Source organism: Ovis canadensis, chromosome 11 (genome assembly GCF_042477335.2).
Source record: "Ovis canadensis isolate MfBH-ARS-UI-01 breed Bighorn chromosome 11, ARS-UI_OviCan_v2, whole genome shotgun sequence".
Taxonomy (NCBI): Eukaryota; Metazoa; Chordata; class Mammalia; order Artiodactyla; family Bovidae; genus Ovis; species Ovis canadensis.
In genome coordinates this window covers 70,121,547-70,144,125 of record NC_091255.1, presented here as the reverse complement: position 1 = coordinate 70,144,125, position 22,579 = coordinate 70,121,547, and the positions used below count along the sequence as shown (strand labels likewise).

Here is a 22,579-nt window from a genome sequence, read left to right as displayed (position 1 = left end):
GCGAGTCCAGGGAGCCTCGGGGGCCAGAAGGCCAGGGCCTGCTCCCCACTGCTGGTTCCCCGCTAAGCAGAAAGTCCCATTAAAGATGGCTGGGGATTTGAGTCTTCACACAGGCCTCTGAGAAGGCCGTTTTACGAGCCTGTTGCTCCAAAACCTACATTCAGAAGAAATGACTTTTTAAAATCTTTTTTTTTATTTGAAAGTTAGACTCCCAGCCAAGTCCTCAAGCCCAGTCCTTGGGCAGGATTGGTGGGGGCTGGATTCACCAGGAGCAGCAAGTTCCTGCCGCCCGAGTGTGGCCGCTCTGATAGGAAGTGAAAGTCGGGAGGCCAGCGTGGAGGCAGCACCCTGACTTCTCTCTCTGCACAGAGCTGCTTCTGAAGTCCGTGTCTGCTCGGGACCTCACAAAATCTGCCCGAGATGCGTTTCTTGCAGAGGGTGGTCCAGGTCATTTTATTTATTTTTACTTCCTTTTATCTTATTTATGGGTTTATTCTGGTCCCCGGGGAAAGCATCTGAGTGAACTTCACATAGTGCCTTATCTTACAAACCAGCCTTTTGATGTTGGCTGTGATCAGAGGCTGCCGTCAGAGTGGTGGCCAAACGGAAATGCAAGTGGACACGTGTGCACGTGAGCCCGCTATTTCAAAGCTGCCGGAAACCGACATTCAGGTTAGGCCGGGCACGGCCCAGTCAGAAGGCTAAGCTAATTGGCTTGGCTTAAATGGCAGCTAAGTGGAGTCCACACTTCAAAACTGTGCTCCCCAGAAACAGCTGGGCCCGGCAGCAGGCTTGTTAGCTAAAATGTTTATAATTAAAGGAGACTGTTCAGGGACCAAGACTTGGGCGCACATCACCTCACAGTCCTGAGAAGCCAGGAAACTGATCACAGACTTTTATAGAGCCTGGATGAAAAGAAGAGAGGCCCCCTTCTGGAATGAGGGGCTGTTTTGGAAGAAGATTTTTGGCTGTGGGGAGGAGGGGGGTGGATTGAAGCCACGTTTCCCTGAAGGCGTCTGGGAAGCCTCTGAGCTGGGTTAGAAGCTCCCTTTTCTGCGCTGGTCGTAGGTTCTCACACCAGCACCGGGTGACCCTCCTCCTGCCCCAGGTGCAGCACTGCACTGGCTGTGGTCGCGGGGTGCTTCCAGAACGTATCCTCTGCCTTCGGGTGGCCCGTGCCGTGCTCCCCCACCTCCCTTTCTCAACTGCCTCCCCGGGTCACCTTTCTGTCTCCTCTTAGAGGGAAATGTGCAAGGCTTAGCACTGCTTTCATCTTGGGAGGCAAGGGGTGAGGGGCAGAGGCTGCCAGAGGGCGCTCAGGTCACAGCCTTGGAGGGGCCGGTGGGGCCCGTGTGCCTCACAGGGAGATCCTGGCGTGTCCAAGAGAGTTGCTGGCAGGATGTGGACCTTGTCTTGCAGTCCTGGGGCAGCAGGAGTTGGTCAGACCAGCGTGAGACCCAAGCTGTGGGTCCCCACTGTCACCCCCAGCCCACAGGGGATTTTAGGTGGGGGCAGGGTAACCACCCAGGCTTCCCAGCGGGCGCTAGTGGTGAAGAACCTGCCTGCAATGCAGGAGACAGGGGTCATGAAGATCCCCTGGAGGAGGAAATGGCAACCACTTCAGTATTCTTGCCTGGAAAATCCCATGGACAGAGGAGCTGGCGGGTTACAGCTCTTGGGGCCACTCAAGTTATACCACAGTATATATACAAGGAGGCCTGTTGGCTTTCTTAGACACAACCGATGCTACCCCACCACTGACAAGTCAGGGGCCTGATGACAAAGAAAATGCCAGGGAGAGGGAAATAGCCAAGCAGCTCATTTCAACATTTGCTGCCTCAAAGGATGATTCAGTATGCAAGCGTCTGAACCCCGAGGCTTTTGTAAATAAGTGGCTTCCGAAAGGAAGAGCATTGGGGATATAATCACACCTTGACCATCCAACAGCTTCCAAGAACAAAAGTCTTTTATTTTTTTACAAAAGTCTTTTACAAACGTCCTCGCAACTCCAGGTCCTGCTCTCAGTGAAGACTGGGCAGAGTGGAGGAGGATGTGGTGGTGGTGTTTTTAAACCTCTTCCATTTGCTTTCCAAAAGATATAATGATGGGGACTTCCCCTGGAGGTCCAGTGGTTAAGACTCTGCTTTCCAATGCCAGGGGTGTGGGTTCAGTCCCTGGTCAGGGAACTGGGATTCCCCCATGCTGCAGGGTGAGGCCAGAAATTAAAAATAAACACAACATTGTAAATCAACTCTACTTCAATTTAAAAAATAAAATAAAAATATAAGGGCCTCTACTGCCTCCCTATCTTTGCTCAGAAATCACCTCTGTGGCGAGGACTTCATTGACAACCCCCCCCCCCCATTTAAAATTGCAGTTCCACCCCACCAGCTGTCCTTGCCCCCCATTTCCGCAGTGCATTTCATCATCGTACTTACCACCTTCTAACTTACCATGCTGTTGTTTAGTTGCCAAGTCATGTCTGACTCTTTCCCAGCTCCATGAATGGCGTCTGCCAGGCGCTTCTGTCCATGGGATTTCCCAGGCAAGAACGCTGGAGTGGGGTGCCATTTTCTCCTGCAGGGGATCTTCCTGACGCAGGAATTGAACCTACATCTCCCGCACTGCAAGCAGATTCTTGACCACTGAACTTACCATAGATTGTGCTCTTTATGTTTCACTTGCTGTGTATTCCACTCCATTAGAACACAAGCATTATCAGGGAGTCATCTGCGTTTTGTATCCCCTCCCTTCACTGCTGTCTTGCCTGGAGCCTAGAATAAGCGCTGGCACCTAGTAGGTGCTCACTTAATTTGGATGAATCACACAGAACACCCGGGAGTAGGGGCTTTCTCTTTACCACCTTGGTCATGGGTCTGAGAGTCCGATGGTTGGGGGCAGCAGGGCTTGGAGCTGAGGGAAGGGAGCAGGCCAAGGACGCCTGCTGGTGACTGATGGGAGGGAGACCTTCGGAAACAACCGGAGGTTGACTGTTAGAATTCTGCACCCCTCCAGCAGCCCGGCTCAGACTCCCGTGGGCCTGGTCCCTGCCCTTTCAGCACCGCCTGGCGTACTCTGAGGCCCTGGCCCCCGACTCGGGCTAAGGCACCGCGGGGGCAGCAGACCACTGGAGGAAGCGAAGGGTCTCCGCGTCCTGCCGGGGGCCCCTCCCTCCGCGTGGCCCACTCCTAGGACCAGAGCCAGACGGGCGCTCTTTCTAAGCTGGCGCTTCTTCCCCGAGAGGCCTGAGGGCAGGGCGCCTGGGTCTCGGCTTGACGTCCCCTCGGGGTCCACCGTGGCGCCCAGGGACGGGGGTGGGCGGGGCGTCTGTCCTCCGTGGGAGCGCCGGAGGGCGCGCGCGCCGAGGCGTCCTCGTGAGCGGCGGGTCCTGTCCTTCGTCTCCCTTAGAGATGGCGTCCCTCCCTACCGCGTGGGGAGTAAGAAGCAGCTGCAAAGAGAGATGCACCGGAGCGTGAAAGCCAACGGTCAAGTGTCCCTACCTCACTTCCCGGTGAGTGCGCCTGCGTGGTGGGGGATTGGGCCTGCTGGGGGCGGGGCCTCGGGGGGTGGGGCCCGGGTGAGTGCGCCTGCGCCGTAGGGGGGGGTGAGTCTGCTGGGGGTGGGGCCTCTCGGGGGCGGGGGGCGGGGCCCCGGTGAGTGCGCCTGCGTGGTGGGGAAGGGGGAGTCTGCCAGGGGCGGGACCTCGTCGGGGCGGGGGGGGGGGGGGGGGGGTGGGCTGTGAGTGCGTCTGCACGGCGGGGGGGGGGGGGGAGTCTGCTGGGGGTGAGGGGTGTGCCCGGGGCGGGGCCTCGGGGCTCTGCCGGGGGCTCGTGGGGGCGGGGCCCCGGTGAATGCGCCAGCGCGGTGGGGAAGGGGGAGTCTGCCAGGGGCGGGGCCTCGTCGAGGGTGGGGTCTGTCAGGGCGGGCCCCTGTGAGTGCGCCTGCGCGGTGGGGGAGGGGAGTCTGCTGGGGGCGGGGCCTCTAGGGGGCGGGGCCCCGGTGAGTGCACCTGCGCGGTGGGGGAGGGGGAGTCTGCCGGGGGCGGGGCCTCGTGGGGCAGGATCTCGTGGGGGCGGGGCCCGGAAGAGCCGTCTCCACAGCGGGTCAGCTCCGGGAACAGGAGGGAGGGAAGGCCCACCTGAGAGGTGTGACGGGGTTCATCGGGGTGTAATCCCGTTCGGGGGACCTCAAGATGACCTGTGCGACCCTCTGCATTTTCTCAACAAAGAGTTCTCTAAGACAAAGAAACCAAGACAAGAGGTTCCTTCCCAGAAACCAGGCCCCAAAGGGCGGAAGGTGATGCACGCTTTGCGTTGGGCGGCTCTGTTGGCCCCTTCTCCGCAGAGACCAGAGCCGCGCTGGGCGCCTCGTAGGTCTCCCTGAGCTCCTGTTGACTGACTGAACCAGGAGGCTGGGGGAGTCTGCCTCCTGCCGGGGCCAGCTACACCCCGGCGCCCTCTCCTCGTGTGGCCCGCCTGGCGTTGTCACCTCGGCCAGTGTTCCTCTTTGTACTCGGCCATTTTTGCTCCAAAGCCCTGGAGATCGGTTGTCCCTCCTGTTTCCAGCCGCAGAACATGGCTTAGTACCTGCCTGTTGAATCTGCAGTCAGTGTTTGAGGATCCATGAGCGCTTCTTCCTGCTTGAGACGAGAGGCCAGCGGGGTGTGGAGGGCTTTTCAGGGACGTCCCTGATGATTTCCAGGCCCTGGAGGGCAGCCAGCCCCCGGCCCCGCAGGGGGCCACCCTACCCCGTCCAACTGCTCCCTGGGGAAGGGAAGAGAGTGCCCAGCTCAGAGCAGCATCTGTTTCTGAGTCCTTCCTGCCAGCCGCAGAGAACCCAACTGGCCCACTGGTTATGTCGCATGCAGAAAATGAGCTCATCGAATTGCTGCTCCCACGTTGCATTGGTGTGTTCAGACTGTTGCAACTCCTCTCCAAAGCTCCTGGAACAATCCAGGGCACTCAGATTTGTGAAAACAGCCGATGAAGATGGCTTTTCTGGGGACCTCTAGCGCCCCCCTTCTCAACCACCGTCTCTTCACCCCAGTACAACAGTATCCATGAGATGTATATGTTTTGATTTGGTAGAGCCAGGGTGCTGGGGGAGTTTTGTGCTTTTAAGAAAAGTTCTGTTGCCCAGGCTTAAATTACGTGATTTTTTCCTGGGGAGTGCAAACCGGTCTTCTTCAGCAGGCGGCACTTTGCTGGGGTGTGGGGGGCCTGCGTGGAGCCAGCCTGGGGGAGAATGGCAGCTGTCTCCAGATGAGCCCTCCCCTCCTGGGGTCCTGTGGCTCAGCGGTTGCCGTGGTGAGGCTCAGTTCTTTGCTGAGGTGGGGAGATGCTGGCCTCTGCAGGTTGGCTTTCTGTTGCCCTCCTCCCCCTCAAGAAAAGGGCCAAAGCAGGAGGGAAGTGGGGGGAGGAGGCAGAAGGACCAGGGGTGGGAGTGGGGGGCTCAGGACGACAGGAGGGGACAGAGGGCCGGCGGCGGGGGTTCTCTGTCGGCTGCTCTTGGCAGTGTTCTGGTGCCTTTTTATATTCTGTGCTTGACTTGGAGATGTTCCCTTTTCCCTTGATAGATCAGCTTCAGGCAGCCAAGCTCAGCAGTGTTCTGCTACTAGCCTGCAGCAGCTTTCTTCATTTTCTGTACAAAGAGATGGGAGGAGGGGTGGGCCAGAACGAGGGGGGTGGGTACAGTGTTAGACAACACCACCTCAAAGGTGCACAGTGTGCGGCCAGGGAAGAAATTACCGCTGCTTCTGATCTGGGCCCTGTGACTTCTTTTTTTTTCTTTTGCTCCCCCCTACCTCCCTTCCAATCTTATTTTTTCACATTCCCAACTCCCTTTCTGTTTAGGCTCATACTTTTTATTCCTTGAGTTGAGCTCTCCCCTCCCCATTGCAGAGAGCTGCCTTTTTTTTTTTTTTTGATGTTTGACAACAGTCTTTGAAGATTTTCAACTTCAGAGTAGCGACTGATGGGCTGGTTGTACTACAGAGGGAGCGCGCGCGGCCTCTCGGAGTGCGACCAACTGCTTGTGCCCACGGCGCACGGCCGGGGACCGTGGCTCTCCATGAGGCCGCGGTGCCGGCACATAAAGCGGCCATGCCACCCAGGCCCCGCTCCGCCCAGTCTCCGCACGGCTGTGGACCTGGCCGCATCCCGACACCCGTTCCCCGGCCCTGGCAGCCTCCTGACCGCAAGCATCCCGTCTCCTTCCCGCGCCCCGCAGAGAACCCACCGGCTGCCCAAGGAGATGACCCCCGTGGAGCCTGCCGCCTTCGCGGCCGAGCTCATCGCCCGGCTGGAGAAGCTGAAGCTGGAGCTGGAGACGCGGCACAGCCTGGAGGAGCGGCTGCAGCAGATCCAAGAGGTGGGCGCCGTGCCGCCCCTGCCCCCGTATTAGCGGGGGAGGGGGCTCCTGCTGACCGGGCCACCTCCCCCAACCAACGCTGCCTTCCTTTCCAGGATGAGGAAAAGGAGGGCACGGAGTTGGCACCGGGCTCACGGGAGGCAGGGCCCGCGCCGCACCCCCTTTGCCTCCTGCCGTCTAGCAGCTACGAGGAGGACCCGCAGACCATCCTGGACGACCACCTGTCCAGGGTCCTCAAGACCCCCGGCTGCCAGTCCCCGGGCGTGGGCCGCTACAGCCCCCGCGCGCGCTCCCCCGACCACCACCACCGCCACCACCTCCAGCCGCACCGCGCGCTGCCCCCGCCCGGGGGCCCCCTGCCCCCCGCCGCCATCCCGGCCAGCTGCTCCCTCCTCGGGGCCAGGGGCTTCGTGAGCAGGCAGGCCACAAAGCACGTCCACCACCACTACATCCACCACCACGCCGGCCCCCGGACCAGGGACGAGGCGGAGGCCGAGGCCGCCCCACGTGCGCGCTGCCCCTGCCCGGTCCCCGCGGGCGCCGACTTCTCCTGTTGCGCCAAGTGCAAGAGCCACCCCGGGGTCCCCGAGCCCCCGGGGGCCGCCCAGCTTGGGTGAGCGACCCTGTGCGAGGGTGGGGCGGCGGCAGGGAGGGGCGGGGCTGCGGCGGCGCTCGCGGGGGCTGAGATGGACGCGCTCCTCTGTCCCACCAGCAGCCGGGGCGGCGTCCCCCCCAGACGAAGCACGAGAGGCTCCGAGCCGGGCCCCACGGTGCTGGCCAGGGAAGCCGGGGCTCCCGGAGGAGCGGGGTCCCTGCAGCCGCCTGGGGAGGAAGGAGACAGGGCTCAGGTCGTGTGGCAATGGGTGCTGGAGAGCGAGCGGCCCGGCAAGCCCAAGCCCCACAGGTGAACCGCGGCGCGGCCCGCCCCGGGGCATGGGGGTAGACTGTCCGGTTGGCCGGAGCGAGGGGGCGGGGGTTGCTACCCTCCCAGTGCCAGCCGCTGTGCTGAGACCGCAGAAGTGCCGCGTCCTGGCAGCGCCAGGTGGTGGTATGGCCCAGCTATCTTTTTTTTCTTTTTGCTCTCCGGAGGCAGGATGGAGAGCTCGCTGGTGGAGTCACATTTTCCAGTTTTTCTAACCCCATTTCTTACCCTCGGTTTCCTCTCTCCGCCTTTCTCCTCCAGCGCCCAGAGCACCAAGCGGGCCTACCCCACGGAGTCGGCCCGCGTGTCCCCAGCAGAGCGGGCCGGCCGCCACCACCTGTGGGGGGGCGGCACTGGGCACCCCCGCACTGTTCCTCGGGCCCACCCAGCTTGCACCCAGGACTCCGCGGTGCCTCCCCTGACCCCACCTAACACCCTGGCCCAGCTGGAGGAGGCGTGCCGCCGGCTGGCCGAAGTGTCCAAGCCCCCGAAGCAGCGGTGAGTGGACAGGCCGCAGCAGTCAGGGGCGGGGCAGGCCAGAGGACCCATGCCTTGAGGTCCAGCTGCTCTGACGGGCTCACTGGGATCTGGCCAGTCGTGCCTGCAAGAAAGAGAAGGAATCTCTGAAATTCCTTGCAAATCCCATTCCTTGAGGAGTGTCCCAGTCAGTGGGGGTTGTGAGATGAGCTCCAAGGCGCTGTGACCCGCTGGGGATCCAGTACCTGCAGCCCTCGGCCTGGGTGGGCCGCGTGCAGTCCCGGGGGCCCAGGGCTCAGCATGGCTGGGCCAGGCCCGGGGGCTCCTGTCCACACAAGGCCTGGGTGGGACTCCGCCCAGGGGACGTTGGAAGCCGGGGAGGCTGGCTCTCTGTTTTCCCTTGGCCCCAGGGATCCCTCTCAACCTTTCCTGGCCCTGGGAGTTCCTGTCCACACAAGGCCAGGGTGGGGCTCCGCCCGGGGGACGTCGGAAGCAGGGGAGCCTGGCTCTCTGCTTTCTCTTGGCCCCAGGGATCCCTCTCAACCTTTCCTGTGTTAGGTGCTGTGCGGCTGGCCAGCAGAAGGACAGGAGCCACCCGAGCCCTGGGATGCCGGGCGCCGTGCCCTTCTCCAGCCCAAGCCCAGCTTTGGAAGAGTGAGTGTCTTGGCCTGGTGACGCTGAGGTCTGCCCAGAGGCTTTGTGTTTTCAGGGTATTCATGTCAGGGGTTGCAATTTTTGAAAACTTTTTTAGTCTATAAAATCATCTTGATTTTAACATCCAAGACAAGGAATTGTAAACCCAGATGGTGCCATAGATCAGAGTCTGGAAAACCCCTGTCCAAGAGGAATGCGGGTGACTTGTAGTAACACGCGGGTGTTCCCTTCGTGAAGTGGTGGTTGGCTCAAGGTCACAAGCTGAGAGCGAAGCCTTTAGCTTCTGGTTAGAGAACCCCAAACACAGATGGAAAAGTTGTTCCCATCCACCTGGAAGGCTAGTGGGTTGAAAACGTTTGCGTGGAACTGAGCAGGAAGGCGCTTCTCCCCGGTTGCAGAGACAGACGAAGGGCCCATCCTTGCTGTCTTGCAGGGGCCGGTGTTGGGAGTGGCGGGAAAAGCATCTCCCCGCCGATGCCCCAGTTCCTGTTGTCAAGTTACGCTCCTGTGACCGGACAGGGAAGCCAGGCTTCGTTTGGTTCCGGGACGGTGTGTGAAAAGAGTGGTCAGCTGCTGAGATCTGAAGTGGTTGAAATCATTCACCTGTCCGTCCTTAGCTGCTCTATCATGAGTAGTGTTCAAAGAGAGAAAAGAACCTCTACAGTGTTTTAATTGGTTGACCTTAAGTTGACCAGGTGTTTGGGCCTATTGCACTTTTTTTAGCCATTCTGCAAAAACTCAGAAGTTGCAGTGACTGAGGGCTGATCCCCACACACCCCCACCATGGGCCCTGGCGTTCCGAGTTCACGCCATCCCTGGGCAGAGGCAGAAACCACAGACCCTGGCTGGGGCGAGTGTGGTGTCCTGGTCACTCTGGGAGGGTTCCTATCTTTGGGGGCAAGTTCCCTGTGATGCCCCCCAATGGACATGGCTCCGTCCTCCCATTGGGCGGCACACACACACCTGTGTGCCCTGCACTGATGACCTTGCCCAGGGCCCTCGGCACACACAGCTACAGCCTCACCTCTAAAGACACAGCTTGCAGACCTCCTGGGGGTGTGTGCACTCTGACCGCTTTCAAATGCCGGACCTGTGGCTTTTCCATCTCATTTTCAGCCACAAGGAGCCCAGGAAGCTGGCAGGGATGCACGCGCTCCAGGCCAGCGAGCTGGTGGTCACTTACTTCTTCTGCGGGGAGGAGATCCCCTACCGGCGGATGCTGAAGGCCCAGAGCCTGACCTTGGGCCACTTTAAGGAGCAGCTCAGCAAAAAGGGAAACTACCGGTAAGCATCCTGTGGCTTTCCTCTGCTCCAGAGTCGGTTTGCTCAGAACCAAGAGCCAGGGTCACCTCTCAGCCCCCAGACCTGCAGGGGCCAGGTGGGCGGGCAACCTGGGGCTTTGCTCTGTCTCCTTTCCTCCGACTCCCCCACCCCTGCCCCTCCTAGAGATAGCACAGGGCTGGGCGGGCTTTCTCTAGCAGGAGAAGTGGACTCAGGAGCCAGGGGACAGCTGGCTTTTTCAGAAGAGCAGAGCAGGAGCCTGAAAGGGAGAGCGTGGGGAGAACAGAGGGGTCAGACAGACTGATGAGGAGGCTGAAAGGCGGCCCTTGGGCAGGTCCGGGAGAGACTGCCACCCATGACACGTGGCATCGTGCCCCCTCAGCTCTGGGTCCCAGGTAGTGTGAGGCAGGGTGGCCTGAAGCGGACAAAGGGCAGGACCTGTGGGTGGGTGTGGGGGCACAGGGCTGCCCACTCTTCCTGCCAGGACCTGGGGAAGACGCCCTGCCGTCCCCCCAGGCCTCTCCCCACCTGCAGGGTGCAGACCCCGCCCTGGCATGCCAGCCCCAGGCGTCCTTGGTTACTTTTCTCTTGCCTTGTCTGGTTCATCCAGAGCCCTAGCTGGCCTTGTCGGCTGCCTCCATCCCAGAGGAGTATGCGGGTTGTGTCCAGCTGTGTCCTGGGTGCCATGTGCAGGGCCAGGACGAGGAGCGGGGAGCAGTCAGGGGGCACGGGTCAGAGAGGAGCCCAGCTGGGGCGCAGAAGCTACTGCCCCAGTGCCCCCCTGAGCGAGGGAGGGAGTGCGAGAACTTTAGCATCCCTTAGCAAGTGGCCTGATGGGTGCCCACCTCCTGGGCCCGAGACCCCTGCCCTTCAGAGCAGGCCCCCTGCAGCCCGGAGTGACTTGGTTTGCAGGGAAGGGAGCAGGGCTCAGGGCTGGGACCGTGCCAGTGACAGACCACAGGCCTTGGGCCGGGCTGGCGTCCTCCTGGTTCACACCTGGGCAGAGGTGGTTCTGGAGATGAACAGAGGGGGAACGGGCCTGGCTTATCTCGCACAGACCCAGGCGAGGGTAGCGGCACACGTCCCCCTCCAGGGACCCATCAGGACCTCAGCTTTGGCGCGGCTGGCCCTTGGGTGGGACTGCAGGTGACTTTCCGGGGGACCCAGAGCATGGAGCAGGGCAGCCCCCGCTTGGACGCTCTGGCCACATCTGGCCTGGATCCTGTCTGTCCCGAGGCACGCTCAGCGAGCCGGGCTTTGAAGCCCCAGCCCTCCTCTGACGAGCGGACTCTGCGCTCACATTCCTTGCTGATTGGATCAGGCTGTGGCGAGCGGGCCCTCCCTGCCGACCTTCCGGGCCGGAGCTGGACCCCTGGCCCCTGGTCTTCTCAGCCTGCGTGCTGCCGCACTCACCTTGCCCCCTGCCCCCAACCCCAGCGAGGATGGGCTGGGGCCTGGGCTGCAGGGCAGGGCTGGGAGGGGAGCCACCCTCGGAGGCCAGATGCCCGGGAAGCAGGGCGTGAGGCAGGGCGCAGGGGCGAGAAGCCAGGGGCTACGCCTTTGACGTCTCGGGGTCAGGGCTCCTGGAGGAAGTTGCAGTTATGGACACGGTCACCACGAGCCCCTGCTCAGAGAGGCCGGGAAGCCACCCTGCTCTGGTCCGTGCTGACCCCGAGGGCTGTGGGCCTGGGGTGCCAGGGGCATCGGAGCCTCTCCAGGGAAACAAGACTGTTGTCTCCCCCCACCCCCCACCCACGGTGCCCTGTCTCAGCGGGCCACCCAGGACCGGCGTCTCCACTGCTGGCCCCCGTAGCCCAGCCCCTTGAGTACCTCCAGCTGTCTCACCGTATCTAGCCTTATCGGCTTTCCGAGTACTTGGCCTGCCTTCACTGAAGAGCAGAGACGTTTAGCTCTAAGCTTTTTAAGGAGAAAAGATAAAAACAGAGGCCCACCGTAACCCTGAGACGCAGTCACACGTTTATTGTTTGAGAAGCTGTTCCCCTTCCCCAGGGGCCTTTGCCGCCTGAAGGCGACAGCCTTCACGGGCGAGTTTAGTCTGTCTGCGGGGTCTCCCTGGCCGGGGCGGGGGGAGGCAGAGGACTTGGCATGGTGTCCAGGCAGGGACGTGGGTGGGCCGGGCAGACAGGACAGCAGTCGTTTCAGGCGTGACTCTCCTGGGATGGGCTGGTCATCTGCACCGGTGCCTTCAAGTGGCTTCAAGAAGGAAGGCCGGGGTGCGACCCAGGGCCTTTCCATCCACACAGAATAGGGGCTTTTGGCGTTTGACCCTGGGGCAGGGAGCGAGGGGACCGGGGCAGAGGGGAGAGTCATGGGGTGGGGGGGTCTCAGTGGCCCGATGAGGCAGGGGGCTGCCCACCTCCGGTGGTGGCCACAGCAGAAGCAGCCAGTCCTCCCCGGCTGTGCCCGAGCTCCCAGCTGTGCCCGAGCCCGGTCAGGCACTGGTGGGTGGGGAGTGTCACAGGTACCCGCCTCCCGCAGGCTTCACAGAATCAGATAGCTGAGTCTGAGGGCTCTTTGAGGGGCCTCCCCAGGCTGCCCTGCAGGTGAACTCCAGGCATGCTTTGCCCACCCACCCCCAAAAAAAAACTGGGGAGAAAGAAGCAGCTGTTCATCAGGTTTCCGTCCTGGACTGAAGGCTGCAGCCTCAACGCTGCTGGCAGCTATGCGGGGAGGAGGAGCCTGGCCCACTGCCTCCAGGCCGCCCGCCTGGCTTTGCCCTTCACCCAGCCCGGGGGCTCTCACTGCAGATCCCAGTGGCGACTTCCCTGCCAGCCCCATGCAGCAGCGTTCTCGAGACCCCTTGGTCCCCGCCTTGTTGACAGAGTCTTCTCAAGACGTGTGGAAAGTGCCCCTTCACCAAGCGCTTGTTGGGTTTTCCCTTTAAGGTATTACTTCAAAAAGGCGAGCGACGAGTTCGCCTGCGGAGCGGTGTTTGAGGAGGTCTGGGACGACGAGGTGGTCTTGCCCATGTACGAGGGCCGCATCCTGGGCAAGGTGGAGAGGATCGACTGAGCGCCCCTTGCCGCGGCGCCCGCGACCCCGCCTTGCGGCGGAAGAGCCACGCGGTGAAGATGCCGGAGGCGCGGGACGAGTCCCGCCCGGGCCGCCCGGCGCTGCAGAGAGGAAAGCCGGAACTGCTCTTGAGAAACGGGACCACTCGGCGCGGCGATGCTGACTGTGCCCGAGAGGCTGCCGCGCGTCCTGTGCGACAACCCGGGCTGTGAATCCAGCCGCGGCTCACCTGCACAGGAGTCCCTGCTAGTATTTATTGAACAGGCCCCCCGCGCCCCGCGTGTGGACGCGGGAGAGGGATTTTCGTGGTTCTCTGTCACCAAGAATTAAGCTCTGCATGAAGACGGACTGTTCAGGGTGGCGCCCTGCCGCCCGCACACGCGGAGATTGGTGCATTTTCCGCTGCCCTGCGCCCCCACCCCGCGCTGCTGTGTTTTCATATAGGTCTGGAGGCCTGGTGTGGAGGTCCTGTCGATGGATGATCTTGGCGGGGGGATGGAGCCTCCCTGGGCCCCAGGTCCATCCTGTGACTTCTGGGGCTCCCACCAAGGCCCGGCCCCGCACCCTACGGCCGACGCCTGCTGCAGCCATGTGGTTCAACTTGTGCTTTTATGGAAATAGCGGTCCTTGGCGTTTTTTACAGATTACTCTTTGGACCCCAGCCATTCTAGAAGCTACTCCCCACCTCACCCCCACCCTGCAAAGAAGCAAACAGCTTTGGGAAGACTGGCCCGATCACCCTCCTGCAGACACCTTCCTGTTGGCGTTGGGGTTTTCACGTTACCTTAGATCTGTGCGTTCTGTGGCCACAGGCCCCTGAAGCCGCGGCTGTATATACTGTGTGGGGAGAGTATGCGCCCACTATCTCCGGAGCTTGACCTGGAATCAGTACAGTACCTGTACCTGCACGGTGCCCGCGCCGTGTGTCGCCCTATATTGAGGGCTCCAGCTTTCCCTTGTTTTTTGAAAGGGGTTTATGTACAAATATATTTTATGCCTTTTTATCACAAGTCTTGTACCCAGTGATTTTTGCCATGGCGTTTTGTTCTACTTATACTGTAAATTATGCATCATAAAGAGCTCATTTAAGGAAAATTACTTGGTACAATAATTATTGTAATTAAGAGATGTAGCCTTTATTAAAATTTTATATTTTTCACAATGTCAGCCTCATCTTTGAGTTCGCGGGGTGGGATTGGGAGAGTGGCACCCTTCTGTATGTCAGTCCCTTTGCTTGATGTTTCCCACCTGCCTCGAATCCGTTTCTCTCTGAGCTGGAGGTCTTCTTACCCGACTGGTGTTTTGGAAAATGATTTCTTCAGAGTCACTGGGTTGCTGACTGGCTAAGGGTTTTCTCCAGTGGGAGCAGGTGTGGACAGCATCCCTGAAGTTCTCCCTGTCTGCCACCTGACTCATCAGCCTCTTCCTCCCAGGCCGCTCTCTGCCACCTGGCCGGGTAGGTACGGGAGAGAGGAGGCTGGGGTGAGGTCCTTCCAGGAGCGCTTGCATCTCACGTGTGTCGGGTGAACCGCCTCGAGATGGTGAGCAGACCGTGATGCCTTGGGGTCAGTGAACCACCTCCATCCCAGTGCCCGTCAGCCACCCTCCCCCGGCTGGGTAGACCAGATGGTCGGGTGAGGAGCACACACCGTTCACAGGGCGGTTCTCTCTGTGGACCGCTCTTCACCCAGCAAACATCCCCTTCCCGTGCGTAGAGCACTCAGGGCTGGGCTGCGTTTCAGATCCCGGAAAGCAAGTCCGTGTAAAGGAGTCCTAGGATGAACCCTTTCTGAAATTAGGGGAAAATGTGTGTGAGGGGGGAGTAAATGAGTTTGGGATTAGCATATACACATTCTATTTATGAAACAGAGAACCAGCAAGGACCTACTGTTGGGCGTCCCTGGTGGCTCAGACAGTAAAGAATCTGCCTGCAGCACAGGAGACCTGGGTTTGATCCCTGGGTCAGGAAGATCCCATGGAGAAGGGAAAGGCTACCAGTATTCTGGCCTGGAGAATTCCATGGACTGTATAGGTCGTGGGGTCGCAAAGAGTCGGACACAACTAGCGACTTTCACTTCCAATATGAGGAATGAAGAGATTCCAGCTGGTGGATGTGGGAGACCTCTTGATTCCTCCCGTAAGAATCATGAGTTCCGACACGGGCTTGGGGTTCGGAAGAACCTGAACCCACGTCCCAGAGCCACTGCCCCGGCGGGAGGCTCCGCAGCAGCATGCGCGAGGCAGAAAGCAGACTGATGGCCGCTCGCGCTCACTCTTCTCACTGTGACAGTCGGCTCCGCACCGGCGGGACGGACCGGCCTCTGGGATCCTCGAACCTTGACTGCAGAATCCACTGTGCCTTGCTCCCACGAGAGGGTCTATGGTTTTATTCAAATTTTCCAAAGAAAAAGACAATGCAAGACCTCCTTCCTCCAGCCCCGCCGGGTCTCCAGTGGGAACTGGTGATTCACAGCTGCCCACGCCGGACACCCCACTCCAGGGAGGCCGGGGGTGCTGGAGGGGCACCCCCCTGGTCCTTTGCCACCTCCCCTCTCTAAGCGCCAGCTGCCCAGCAGGTCACCTACCTCATCTTCATTTCCTGGGTGCTTCCGGAAGCTCTGGCCCCCTTTTCTGATGGATGGTTCTCCAGTTCATCAGAGGAGCGTGCAGACCGTGGGCCCGAGTCCACCCTGGGCTGGCGGGAGCTCTTGCAGCTCCATCCTCACTCCCTGGATTAGTAATAGGGAATCTGCACACACCCCCACCCCACATCCTGCTGCAGCCTCTGGGCGCTGGCTTGGCACAGAACCAGGAGAGGCGGGGGGCACTGCGCTGGCTGGGGAGACAGAGACGTTCCAGCCGGAGCCTTGCTTTGGCCCCAGTGCATCTAAGATTTGTCTTTATTATGTTTGAGCTTGCACCAGGGGTCCCGAACCTCCGGGCTGCAGACCAATACCTCCTGTCAGGTCAGCGACAGCATGAGGTTAAAGATAAAGCGCTCAGTACACGTGATGCACTTGAGTCATCCTGAAACCGTTCCCCTACCCCTGTCCATGGAAGAGCTGTCTTCCACGAAACTGCTCCCGGGTGCCACAGAGGTTGGGGTTGCTGCCTTCCACAGTACCTGAAGTTCTCTGCAGCCCCTCACCTGGGGGAGGGGGCGGTTCATGGGGAGACTGGGGCTTTGCATAAAGGACCCTGTTTTCTTCTTTTCAGCCCCAAGGATATGTTGGGATTATAATCATATTGTCAAAAGGAAGGAAATTGGAAGTTACCTCCAGAGAAAATATTCCAGTCTATTTGAATAATTAGGTAAGACTGGGCTTTTTGCTGTTGTTGGTTGGTCTTCTTATTTAAAAAAAAAAAAAAGATCCTCTGTGTGTGTGTGTGTGTGCATGTGTGTGTGTGTGTGCGTGTGTGTGTTGGGGGCTTTAGCAGAGACCCACCACAGACACCAGTGTCCACCTCCAGGGCCCGGTTCCGAGGGCATAAGGCCCCCGGCTCCATCCACACTGACTCTTGACTTCTCCTAAAGGGCTCATCTGCTCAGGGCCTTCGTCTTTGTCATTCTCTGCTTGGCTACCAGGATATAAAACACTTGGGAGAAATCACGGATTTTCTGTCTCTAAAGATTTCCAGGTTAGAAGGTGACGTCCGGTCCCCTTCAGATCTGGAGGCTGCACCCTAGACTGTGTGAGCTGTCCGAGCTGGGGAATTCTGAGTCTGGCACAGGCCTGGGGGATTCTATAGTATTTTCCAGGGGAAGCGATGGGCTACCTGGTGGCTGGGGGGCAGCCAGGGGTGGGGGGAGGGGAGTCTTCCTGCCTCTGAGGGAAGGTTTCTGTCCTGGCAGGGACTTGCATTGGTAAAATGAGCCTCAGCTCCCAGCCCCAACCAGGCAGTGGGCGCTCTCTCGAGTGTCTGTTTCCAGGAGGGTAAAATCTTTTGCCATCGCCAGTTATGTGGTTGGTTTGTGAGTCATTGTGGAGCACTTAGCCAGGCCGAAGACAGCAAGAAGCAATTAGTCCTCTGATCGACACGGTTTGTCAACATAAAAGGTTTGGGCTGAAGGGCCGCCAGATGACACCCGCGGCTTGGCACGCCCGCGATGACCACAGGCACTCCTTGTTTCTTGCGCCTGCCTGAAAAACGCCCAGGGGGTGAGAGAAGGGGGCGGCCGAGCTGGAGGTGGGGCGCAGCTGCCGTCCATCTGAGCCCCTCCCCTCGCGTTAGGGGGCAGGGCTGCTGGGGCCGCCTGCTTCCCACTGGGCCAGAGGCCCATTATCCGGATGGAGGGACAGCCGGGTCCCCAGGGCAGGGACAGCGAGACGTGAGAAAGGGCGTTCAGGAGACGCGCGGATGGTGAGAGTAAAGGGTCAGCTTATTTGATCTGAGCTGCTTAGAGATTTTTCCCTTTTTTTTTTTTTTTTTTTTTTTGCTAACCAGAGAAATAAAGTCATGGTAGAAAATTTGAAAAATACATAGAATGATAAAAGCCCCTCCCCCAACCCATCTGTAATCCCACGGCCCCAGGATACCAACTGATAATATTTTGGTGTATTTCTTTCCCGTATATGGCACACTCTCTTGCTCAGTATTCTGAGCATCTGTTTTTGAGGATAAATTCCTACATGTGTGAAGACTTTAACTGTTCCAGGCAGTGTGTGTGTGTGTTAGTCCCTCAGCCGTGTCCAGCTCTTCGCGACCCCACGGACTGTAGCCCGCCAGCCTCCTCTGTCCACGGCATTCTCCAGGCCAGAACATGAGTGGGTTGCCACGCCCTTCTCTAGGGGATCTTCCCGACCCAGGGATCGAACCCGTTTCTCCTGCATTGCACGCCGATTCTTTACCTTCTGAACCACAGGGGAGGCTCTGTGGCCATTTCTTCAGACCGCCTGGTTGCCGTGCAGACCGCCTGGACTCCACCACCTGGAGCTCCTCTTCCAATGAGAGGCCGCAGGGCAGTCCCTTCTGTTTGAGGCCGCAGAACCTGCTGACCCCCGCACCCCCCACCCCCACCCCCCCTTGCCCCGGGACTGCAGGATTCACATCCGGCCCTGAAGGAAGGGCTTGTGGTCCTGCCTGCCTGCCTCACCCCTTACCTGTCGGGAGGTCCTGCTTCGGGACCATACCTGCCTCATCTGACGGCCGCTTGCCGTGGTCCCCGGCCCAGAGTCTCCCACTCCATACAATCCCTGATGGGGTCTTGTGTTGGACCCTGCTTGATTTCCACCCTCTGGTCCCCAGTGCACAGAGTCCTCCAAGCCACCTGCTCCGAGGTCTCCATACACGGCACCAGTGTTTCCTTCTGTCCGCTGTCCCCACGGCCCCTGTAGCTGGCTCTGACCCTTGCTGGGTCTCCTGGTAGCAGCACCGCGGATTTCCTTCGGGAAGCACTCCTCAGTCACGCAAATGGCACAGGATCTGGCCAACTGATACATTTCCCTCCCTCGTATCAAGATTGGTTCGGGGATGGGTGTGAGACTAGCGTGGGTCCAGCGAGAGTCAGCCTTGGGACTCAGGCCAGGAATTCAGAGAGCACGGCGCTCCCTGTCTGCTGCGGCCTCTCAAGTGGAAAGACAAAACGCGAGCTTCGGGAGACCTCACCGAGGAGAGCCCACTGGGGCTGAAGCCAGAATTCAGAGCCTCAAGAGGATGGGCTGGCGGTGGAGGGGGAGACTGGCCAACCTCTGACGTCACTGGATCCTTAACATCCAGCTGCCCTAGTCCCTGGGAGCCAGCAAATCCTGTCTCTTTTTTCTCTTAAGTTGACTGGACTTGGGTTTTGTTTTACTCAACCCAAAGTATCCTGGCTAATAACACAGCCCCCATCCCGGGGCAGTGGGCAGATGTATTCTCAAGACCAGGAGCCCACACCCCATGAGAGGGAGCCTGGGGAGGGGAAACAGTCACTTTGAGAAACAGTATGTTGTGATAAAGAGAGTGTCGAGTTCCGTTCGGATTCTGGAGAATTCCACAGGTTAGATGTTTGTGACCAGAGGCCTGGGGGTGTGAGGGCCTTTTCCTAAGGGGCCTTTCCTAAGGGCTTTTTCCTAACAGGGCTCTTGGGCCCTGAGGCCACGCTGGCTCTTTGCTGCAGGCCAGCATCAGCAGTGGAGAAGGACCCTGTCTTCCTGAGGGAGGGGGCCTGTCCCTGAAGCCCCGGTCCCTGCCCTGGAGGCATGGGTTCTGACACGGTGGATGCAGCTCTGCCTGATTGAGGCGACCTCTGGAGACCCGGAGGAGGGTCACTTCGGGCTGAGATTTCCTGGGCCCCAGGAATCCACCGGGAGGAGAGCGGGAGGGGGTCCTGGGACAGGGACCAGGCCAGTCAAGGCCCGCAGGTGGGCGGAAGGGAGCGCCCAGGGTCTAGCGGGCGTGGGTGATGAAGGCGGCCTTAGGGTCTTCCAGGTCCGGCTGACCCCCATCAAAGGCGGGGATCAGTCTCCCGGAGAGAAGCTAACCCCAGTGGAGGCTGGGAAGACAGGTGGCAGGCGTGCAGGTGATGGAGAGAGGCAGAATCCGGGCCGCGCCCTCCTCCCCCGCCCCCTCCTCTCCCTCCTCCCTCTCCTCCCCCCGCCCCTCCCTTCCTCCCCTCCTCCTCTCCGCCTCCTCCCCGCCCCCATCTCCCCTCCCCCTCTGACCTCCTCCTCACTCCTCTCCCCGGGTCCTTCCCCCCACCCCTCCTCTTCCTCCCTTTCTCCGCCCCCACTAGTCCTCACGCCGGGTTTGGGCCGCTCCCCCCGGCGCCCCTTCACCTACCGTCCCTCACGGGCCCATTTCCGCCTCTCTGTGCGCTCCCACAGCCCCCCTCCATCCGCGCCCCCTAAAGGGGCAGTCGAGCCCCAGCCCAGGGCTGCTGCGGCGCGGGGGGCGCGGGGGTCCATCCCCCGGGACCCGGACAGAGACGAGTGTGCTCGGCATCTCCACAGGCCCCGCTGCCTTGGCAACGCGGCGCTCCGGTCCACCCTGGAGGGTTTCATTACCGAGGAAAAAAACAACTTTTCTTCCCTTAGACCCATTTAATTATTTGATTGCTCAGTAACCAAAAGCGCACGAGGCCCGCAGCCAGAAGGGACTTGAAAGCCGAGCGAGCGGTGATGGGCTGTGGGAGCCCAGGGTTCAAAGGCCGCGCCGCGCCCTCGACCTCAAGGAACCAGTCAACATGGGGTGCCGGCGGAGGGGGGATGACGGAGAAGGGAGATGACGGAGGAGGGAGATGACGGAGGAGGAGGGGGATGACGGAGGAGGAGGGGGATGACGGAGGAGGAGGGGGATGACGGAGGAGGAGGGGGATGACGGAGGAGGAGGGGATGACAGAGGAGGGGATGACGGAGGAGGGGGATGGAAGAGGAGGGGGATGACGGAGGAGGGGGGGGATGACGGAGGAGGAGGGGGATGACGGAGGAGGAGGGGATGACGGAGGAGGGGATGACGGAGGAGGGGGGATGGAGGAGGAGAGGGATGGAGGAGGAGGGGTATGGAGGAGGGGATGATGAAGGAGGAGGCACATGATGGAGGAGGCGGGATGCTGGTGAAGTGGGAGGCGAGTTCAAAGGCGCGCGGAGGGTTTTCATGTAAAGTTAAGTTTCAGACGTGACTGTTGCGATGGAGCCTCGGCGTTTGAACTCGTTTATTAGAAAGTTTTCCAGCCATTCAGCGGCTTCCCAGAGAAATGTGGGAGGCGGGGCGGGGAGCGGTTCTGGTCCCCTAGTTACACCCAGGAGGGCACCTTGCTCTGGCTCCTGTTCTACCGGGAGGAGGGGGCGGAGGCGAAGACTCCCCTGCCCACCCAGGTCCCACGGGAGCCGTATGAGCAGAGGGTCCTCAGGAGTCGCAGAGGCAGCCTGGGGTGCATCCGGTGTGGCTGGCCCAGCGGGTCACGTGGTGACCACGTGGTGCTGGCCACGTGGGTCTCCACGCCCCTTGCTCCTGCTTGTGTCCCGGCGTGATGGGGGGAGGACCTGTCGCCAGCAGAATGCCTTCAGCTTTCCAGGTCTGAATTCCAAGCCCACACTGCTCCTTGATGAGAAAAAAATGGACGTCACATTTTCAAGGTGATTAAATACCTTCTAAGAGGGGCTTTAAGCCTCAGCACTGAAGGATCCCACCCCCCAAGGCCCCGTCTGCTGATGTGGACTGAATGGGCTTGAGATCCCACCTGGTCTTCTCACTGCCCTCCCCCCTCGCCCCCCAAACCGCGCCAGGAGGAAAGGAACTTCCCCTCCAGGGCCAGGCTAACTGAGGGCACTGGGCAGACACTGGCCCAGCCAGGAGCTGCTCGCAGGGGCACTTCCTGCCTTCCTGGCGCCAGGAGATCCTCAGGACGCTTCAGCTCTGCCTGGAGCTCAAACTATCCCATCTTCTGGACTCTTGGCAAGATCGTGAACCATCCGAAAACACATCCAACTGAGGCTGTGGTGGTCCCCTCCCCAAATGGGGTTTTCTCTTCCTTGCTCTGAGGTCACAGCTACGATCTCACCCAACTCTATGCTGCAACTCTGTGCTGCTTCACTCCAACACGAAGAACAGGTTTCTGAAATAAACGTGGGGCTTTGCTTATCAGAAGCCCCCTTTGCCGCCAAGCACAATTTTAAACCACACAGAGGACTAGCTCAGTCAGTCAAGAATCTGCCTGCAATGCAGGAGACCTGGGTTCAGTTCCTGGCTGGGTAAGATCCCCTGGAGAAGGAAATGGCAAGCCACTCCAGTATTCTTGCCTAGAAAATCCCATGGACAGAGGAGCCTGGTGGGCTGCAGTCCGGGGGTCACAAGAGTCGGACACGACTTAGCGACTGGACGGCCACCACCACCACAGAGGACTTCCCTGGTGGCCCACTGGTTGAGAACCTGCCTGTCGGTGCAGGGGACATGGGTCTGATCCTTGGTCCAGGAAGACCCAAGTGCTGCCGGGCGGTTAAACTGTGCACTGGAACCACCGAAGCCTGAACTGTGGAGCCTGCACGCTGCAACGAGAAGCCGCCACATGGAGAAGCCCATGCACCGCAGCGAGGGAGCAGCCCCGACTCCTGGAGAACGCCCTTGTGGCAGCCCTGAGACCGGGGCAGCCGTCAGCAGGGATTAAAGGCTAAACCCCTCCACAGAGCGTCAGCTGGGCCCCTCTCCCAGCCCACCCCCACCCCCGGCTTACAGGAAGATGGATCCTCAGGGCAGGTGCAGTGGTCTCTGACCTCAGATGAAACGCATCAGTTCCAAACCTCAATGTCCATGCTCACACCCCGCACTATCCTCTTTTCAGTGGGAATTGCAACTTTTTCTGAGTCGGAGGCAGTGGTGTGCTGGCAAGTGTTGAACAACGAGCTGTCTGGGGAGGAAGCCTCGAATCGTGCCATTTGCCGAATTCCATGGTGGCAGCGCTCCCATCACAGCCAACTTCAGGCTGAAACCTGAGGTCAGCTCTCCCAGGCCGCTGTGAGCTGGCCCAGAACACCGTGGGAAAGGGCTCCAGAACCAAGAGACACACGTGGAGGGTGCCGGCCCGCTGTGGCCCCCTTGCCTGGCAGTGCGATAAAGCCACTCGTTTCTACTTTCCCTCCAAGGCTCCCAAATGCGTTTCTGAGATGCTGCTCCTAGAACTGCCTCCTCACCATGCCTCCATTCCAAAGGCAGCACCTTCAACACGAGGTTAAAGAGACTTTTGGCTTCATGAAAACGTCCAGGGATGCAGAGATCACAGCGTAAAGAACGCAGCCTTGGGACAAGGGTTAGGCACACTTATGTGTTTTTAATGGGCGTCCCAGCTGGCGCAATGGTAAAGAATCTGCCTGCCCATGAGAAGATGTAGGTTTAATCCCTGGGTCAGGAAGATCCCCTGGAAGAGGA

At 60.0% G+C, this 22,579-nt stretch overlaps 1 protein-coding gene across 3 annotated transcripts in view; it reads left to right on the top strand.

The window, feature by feature from the left end:
* AXIN2 (axin 2) overlaps window positions 1–13,898 on the top strand; it is a 28,513-nt gene extending 14,615 nt beyond the window's left edge. For 2 of the 3 annotated variants that reach the window (XM_069542347.1, XM_069542348.1), the window contains exons 4-11: window positions 3,409–3,511; window positions 6,229–6,369; window positions 6,465–6,982; window positions 7,082–7,273; window positions 7,553–7,789; window positions 8,327–8,422; window positions 9,539–9,706; window positions 12,610–13,898. In XM_069542347.1, the coding sequence (XP_069398448.1) occupies window positions 3,409–3,511; window positions 6,229–6,369; window positions 6,465–6,982; window positions 7,082–7,273; window positions 7,553–7,789; window positions 8,327–8,422; window positions 9,539–9,706; window positions 12,610–12,736 (1,582 nt within the window). In that variant the 3' untranslated portion in view covers window positions 12,737–13,898. The remainder of the gene's footprint in view (window positions 1–3,408; window positions 3,512–6,228; window positions 6,370–6,464; window positions 6,983–7,081; window positions 7,274–7,552; window positions 7,790–8,326; window positions 8,423–9,538; window positions 9,707–12,609) is intronic. The other variant, XM_069542349.1, reaches the window with a different exon arrangement.
* The last annotated feature ends 8,681 nt before the right edge of the window (window positions 13,899–22,579 follow it).